The sequence below is a fragment of the Nicotiana attenuata genome, chromosome 7 (assembly GCF_001879085.1).
Source record: "Nicotiana attenuata strain UT chromosome 7, NIATTr2, whole genome shotgun sequence".
In the NCBI taxonomy this organism is placed as follows: Eukaryota; Viridiplantae; Streptophyta; class Magnoliopsida; order Solanales; family Solanaceae; genus Nicotiana; species Nicotiana attenuata.
In genome coordinates, this window is record NC_031995.1 from 70,578,284 (window position 1) to 70,585,211 (window position 6,928).

Sequence of the window (6,928 nt, forward strand, 5' to 3'; positions counted from 1 at the left end):
AGTTTCCACAAAATTCCCCATTTTTTACACTTTAACTAATTAATTAACTGTCAAAACAAAGATAGAAGCATGGAATAGTGACAAATCCGAGTAAAAAAATACTTACCCCGATCCAAGACGTGAAAATCCCCTCTAAAATCGCCCAAAATCGAGCTCTTCAGCTGAAAATATGAAAATAATACTCTAACCCTCTATTTGTGTTTTTAATATTCTGCTCAAATGTTCCTCTTCGTGATTGCGGAAAGTCCCGAGCGATCGCGATGGACAAAAATCACTACCCTCCAAAATACACTTTGGGAACTCGAAGCCACAGGCATTACCAGATCTAACTCTTTTCGAACGCGTGCCCAATACTGGGATCGCGTAGACTTGAAGCCTGAGACCTCAAAGCTTCGTAAATGTGTGCCCCACATCGCGAACACGATACACAATATTCCACCAGTCACAAAAGACCCTTCACAATCGCGATCATTCCCTTGTGATCACGTATAAGGAAATCAGATACAGAAATCAGTAGTTCACCAAAATCCAAATGAAGCCAAACTTGATCCGAATCACACTAGAGGCCCCCGGGACCCCATCCAAACATATCGACAGGTCCTAAAATAAGATACGAACTTAGTCGAAGCCTTAGATCACATCAAACAATATCAAAATCAAGAATCACACCCTAATTCAAGCCTAATGAACTAATGTCGAATCATACCAAATTAACTCCGATTGACCTCGAATTTTGCGTACAATTCATAAATGACACAACGAGCCTATTCTAACTCCCATAACTAAGATCCGAGCCCGGCATTAATAAAGTCAACTCTCGGTCAAACTTCTCAACTTTTCAACTTACGCCAATTCATGTCAAAACGACCTACGGGTTTCTCAAATATATATATATATATATATATATATATATATATATATATATATATATATATATATATATATATATATATGTATATATATATATATATATATATATATCGAATCTCATGCCTATATGTTGTGTACGTGGCTAACAGGTTGCAAGAATCTCGTTGGTCACTGTGAGGGCGTACCAAGTATATGATATTTACACTGAATATATAAGGCAAAATCTGTTTTTTACCTCTATATATTAAGTTTTGAACATCCTTAACACAATCCAAAGGTGTAGTTTAGTGGTCAAGGGGGTTCAAAATCTACATAAGGTCATGGGTTCAATTCCCACTAGCTACAAAAAAAAATTTTGAACCCCCTTTGTGGAGATCCTGCCTCCGTCTAACATCTTATTCTATTGGCGAACCAAGCAACCCATATCGACTAAGAAATCACTTGCGCTCCAACGTGAAGTTGGACAAAATTTTCTTTATGAAATGAAAAGCAATCCTCCAATAAAATAAGAGAAAGTGTTTGCTAAATTAACCTTTAGCAGATTCGTGACAAGTGATAATGGAACTCATACGCAAATACCACTAATAATCCCACAAGCACAAGTACTAATGGTAACTTGACAAAACAAAACACTTTAGTGGTGTTCTCCGCTTTAATTTCTTCCAAAACCATCCCAACTATCTCAAACAAGTGCGGGTTCCGCACGAACCATTCTCCTCCCAAAGAAAAAGTCAGTCTTATAACTTATGCATCAACACATTAAGGGTGAAAATGATTTACCCTCTCCAACTTTGTGTTAAAAATCAAACTCCCCCTTCAACTTTGAACAATAATTATTCTCCCTTCTTTATTCTACACAATACCGTTTTTTCCCTTGAATTTTCAATTTCCTCCTCAACTCAATACTTTTTTATTATATGATATTTTTTTATGTTTTTAGCTATAACTTAAATTATGTAATATCTATTATAAATTATAATTAGAGTTCATTAAAATTATAAGCAGAATAAGTAACAGAGTCAATTAAAATTACCTTATCTTTATGACTGTTATTTAATGTAATGCAATTAAATATATATATATATATATATATATAATATATATATATATATATATATATATATATATATATAATATATATATATATATTTAAGTTATATTTTCTTAGCGACAGAGCTATAAATTCATATAAGAGGGTTGAAAAACACCCCAATTTTTTTAATTTCGAATTAAACTTGTGAGCTAAGATAACTTAGGGTGTTTTTCAATCCTCTTATATGAAAAACTCGGATTGAGCTTGTGAGCTAAGAAATTAAAATTTGTGAGCTACGAGAACAGAGTTCATTAATTTCTTAGCTCACAAGTTCAATCCGAGTTTTTCATACAAGAGGATTGAAAAACATCCCAAGTTATCTTAGCTCACTAGTTCAATCCGAAATAAAAAAAAATTGGGGTATTTGTCAATCCTCTTATATGAATTTCTAGCTCCGTCACTAAGAAAATATATCTTAAATATATATTTAATATGCATTACATTAAAATTACAATCATAAAGATAAGGTAATTTAATTGACTCTAATTACTTATTCTGCTTATAATTTAATGAAAATTACAATTTATAATAGGTATTACATAATTTAAGTTATAGCTAAAACCATAAAAAAAATATCAAATAATAAAAAAGTATTGAATAGGAGGAAATTGAAAATTTAAGGGCAAAAAAGGTATTATATAAAATAAAGGGGGGAGAATGATTATTGTTTAAAGTTGAAGGGGAGTTTAATTTTTAACACAAAATTTTCACCCATTTACTATTAGTACGAGTATTACGAGAAACGAGAGTAACAACCTTGAACCAGTCCCCACTGAAACAACTGTATCTCAATAAATCAAAACCCAAAACCGATCGAAGACATAAAAATGGCTTTGTGTGAAACAACTGTATCTCAATAAATCAAAACCCAAAACCGATCGAAGACATAAAAATGGCTTTGTGTGTCACCGATACAGCGCAAGCTTTAGCCTGTAGAGGCGGTAAAGGGGCAGCAAATCTCAAACTCGTTTCAATATTCATGACATTCTTCACTAGTGTTATCGGCGTAACGTTGCCGGTTTTCTTAGCCCGCTTGTTTCATGGGAAACCGGTTTACGATAAGACAATTTTAATAATCAAGTGCTTCGCGGCTGGTGTGATTCTTTCCACGTCGCTCGTTCACGTCCTTCCAGATGCCTTTAATGCTCTTTCCGATTGTCAGGTTTCTTCCCGTCATCCATGGAAGGATTTCCCGTTTTCCGGTCTCATAACATTGATCGGTGTATTGACGGCGTTGTTAGTTGACTTGACGGCGACTTCTCATATGGAAAGTCATGGGCATGCTGATCATAGTCAAAATCGTAATAAAGATTATACACCAGTAACTGGGACATGTGAAGAATTAGAAACGGTGAGTAAAAAAACGGGTACTGGGGATATCATCGAGGAAGAGGAATTGGTGAAGCTGAAGCAGAGATTGGTATCGCAGGTGTTGGAAATAGGAATCATTTTTCATTCTGTTATAATAGGGGTGACTATGGGGATGTCTCAGAATCAGTGCACTATTAGACCGCTTGTGGCTGCACTATCCTTTCACCAGATATTTGAAGGAATGGGTCTTGGAGGTTGCATTGCTCAGGTTATTAACCATTTATTACGTTTTCTAAATTGTGATACATGCTCTAAGCATTTATAAAAGCTACTTTTAAAAAGATACCCGATTGTAGAGGTGGTGGCAAACGAGCGGGTCGGGTCGGATATGGTTCGGGTTGAAAATGGGTAATAAAAACGGATAAATTATCTGATCCGACCCATATTTAATACGAAGAAAAAACGGGTTAACCGACAGGTTAATAATATTTTCCATGACTTCTTCAATATGATAACTTTTGAAAAATTCCTAATCTCCCAAACTTGATGAACCCTCATTTTGAGGCTTAACAAATGTAAATATTAAACCCATTAGTTATCAATTGGATATCCATTTTCTAAATGGATAATATGATTCTTATCCATATTTGATCCGTTTTTTAAAAAGTTTATTATCCAACTCATTTTTTAGTGGATAATATGGACGATTAACTGTATTCTTTTAACAATTTTGCCACCCTTGCCCGATTGAAGTTCTACTAGGAAGTTGAAGGTGAAAATGCGCAATTAATTAATGTGTTTGTATGCATTAAACGTGAAACATTTTTATAAAATCACATCTTTAAAAGGCCTCTGTTTGTAGCTCTCTGCAATAAGTATTAAATAGTTAATTTTAAAAATGGTGTGAAATTTATTATAACTGTAATTAAACTAATGATATAAATTTTTATTTATGTTGTTTGTATATATTTTAAAGCCTTGACTTAACTGGTAAAGTTACCGCCATGTGACCAGGAGGTCACAGATTCGAGCCGTGGAAACAGCCTCTTGCAAAAATGCAGGGTAAGACTGCGTATAATAGACCTGTTGGTTTTTTAAAGATGGGGATGCAAAAAGATTAAAAGTATTGATTGAAAATGTCTCTCAATTATTTTATTAAGCATAACAAGGCTTTAAATAGCCAATCAGGAGCATAATCTGTAGAAAAATCTGCATAACAAGAATTCAAAAAAACTAAAATATCTCAATAAACCTAAAAAATCTACTGAAATTTAAATTCAAAAAAGTAGATTTATCCTAAAATTAATCTAACTTATTATGCTAAAAAAATGCAATAGTAACTGGAGCAAATCATCAACACTCCTTCTTTGCTTCAGTTGCTCTAAAATAATTGCTCCTCTTCAATTACTGCTTTTGTTGTTTGTGCTTGAGGATTGTGTTGAGCGTCTTTGAACTTACACACTTTTGTAACATGGCCTGTTTGTTTGCAAATACCACATATTGCATCATGTCTCCACCAACAAAATTTTTCTAGGTGTGTTTTCTTTTTGCAGTATTTGCAAAGAGGATAATTGATCTTTTCTTTTTTTGTTTTGTGCATAAAAAGCACTTCAGTAACCATTTCTTGTCTAAATGCTCTTCTTTGTTCTTGTGCTTGAAGAGCACTTATTAATTCTGCAACAGAGATGGTTGAGAGGTTTTTAGACTCTTCTAGAGAGGAAATTTTGGATTCAAATCTCTCTGGAACCGTCACAAGAATTTTTTCAACTATTCTGTCATCTTTAAAATCCTCGCCAAGCAACCTGATTCTATTGACAATAGAAGAAATCCGATCAGAATACCTAGTGATAGTCTCGTCTTCTTGCATCCTAAGAGATTCAAAATCCCTTTTCAAATTTAAAATCTGCATTTGTCTAACTCGATCACTTCCTTGGTACTCCTTTTAAGCTTTTCCCAAGCTTCTTTTGCTGTCTCACATTCAATGATTTTAGAAAAAATTGAATCTGCAACTGAATTTTGAATCACAGTTTTGGCTTTGTATTTTTTGGTTTTCTCTTCTGAATGGTTTTTAATTTGGGCAAGAGTAGGATTTGCAGGGAGTGGTTGTAATGGTCTATCTTCCATTACGACTTCCCTTAAATCATAGGCTTCAAGATATGATTTTATTTTCACTGACCAAATCTGATAGTTTTCACCAGTGAAAGTTTGTGGGGCATTCAAAGAGAGACTGCTGCTTGCCATGTTTGAAAATAGGTTTAAAAATTGATATTGGTTAAAAATGATTTGAAAATGGTTTTTTGGAAGAACTCACAGATCCCGTAAGATCAATGAGGCTCTTGATACCAATGTTGGTTTTTTAAAGATGGGGCAGCAAAAAGATTAAAAGTATTGATTGAAAATGTCTCTCAATTATTTTATCAAGCATAACAAGGCTTTAAATAGCCAATCAGGAACATAATCTGCAGAAAAATCTGCATAACAAGAATTCAAAAAAACTAAAATATCTCAACAAACTTAAAAAATCTAACTGAAATTTAAATTCAAAAAAGTAGATTTATCCTAAAATTAATCTAACTTATTATGCTAAAAAAATGCAATAGTAAGTGGAGTAAATCATCAACAAGACCTTTGTGGTCCGGACGGCCCTTTTTATATATTTTAAAGCTTCACCTAAGGATTGTCAAAAGGGAATTATAGGTTTGGTCCTATTTTTGTTCGCTATAGCCTATTGTTCAATAAGAAATTCTGCATATGCGGACAAGTGTTTGGCAGGTAAAGTGCGAATTTTAAATACAAGGATGAGAACTTAAATTAAAATTCCACAGCATATAATAAACGTTAATAGAATATTAATTTAACATTTATGTTTATTACAGGCGGGATTTTGCTTTGGAACGACAGCCTACATGAGCTTCATGTTCTCAGTGACAACACCAATGGGTATAGTATTGGGGATGATAGTGTTCTCAGTAACAGGGTACGATGACACAAGCCCAAATGCATTAATCCTTGAAGGTTTGCTGGGATCTTTGTCTTCTGGTATACTTATATATATGGCTCTCGTTGATCTTATTGCTCTTGATTTCTTTCACAACAAATTGATGAGTGGCCAACCATTCTTGAAAAAGGCATCTTTTTTAGCTCTTGTTCTTGGTTCTACATCTATGTCAATCCTTGCTCTTTGGGCTTGAAAATAATGAACTTGTGTATCCTTAGTTGTTAGCTTTTTTGGAACTAGAAACTTAGGTTTTGTCATTAATTTTTTCCTGTGTATTTTTATATCCTTTGCTGACAAACATAGACACCTCGGCAAGGAAAATAAAACAATAAATTTATTTTTTTGTTGATAAACAAGGAATTTATTTCACGAGAAATTACACACTACAGTAGTTTTGATCCTGAGGATCATTACATAGAGAGGATAACCCATGCGTAGCATTTTGGTTACAACATTTTGCCAGATGCCTACAACTATTAGAACAAACAGTTTTAATATGAACCTCTCTCACTTTGTCCGCCAGCATCCTGGTTGTGATATCAGTTGGAGGATTAACTAGACAATAGAGTTTATTGATACTAGGAAGTATGTATGCCTGCTTTGCCAAAAGATGAGCCACTTCATTGCCTTGACGAAAGTTATGCTAGATCACTACT

The 6,928-nt window shown here is 33.7% G+C and overlaps 1 protein-coding gene across 1 annotated transcript; it reads left to right on the top strand.

Moving 5' to 3' along the window:
- Window positions 2,596–6,632, top strand: LOC109229281 (zinc transporter 6, chloroplastic). The gene is made up of 2 exons (XM_019394668.1): window positions 2,596–3,542; window positions 6,151–6,632. Exons 1-2 carry the CDS (start codon window positions 2,856–2,858, stop codon window positions 6,463–6,465), a joined length of 1,002 nt encoding a protein of 333 aa, XP_019250213.1. The 5' UTR covers window positions 2,596–2,855; the 3' UTR covers window positions 6,466–6,632.

Coding starts and splice junctions, on each gene's coding strand:
- LOC109229281 (XM_019394668.1), top strand. CDS start 2,856: ATGGCTTTGTGTGTCACCGATACAGCGCAAGCTTTAGCCTGTAGAGGC. Junction 3,543..6,150: donor TTGGAGGTTGCATTGCTCAG/GTTATTAACCAT, acceptor TGTTTATTACAG/GCGGGATTTTGCTTTGGAAC.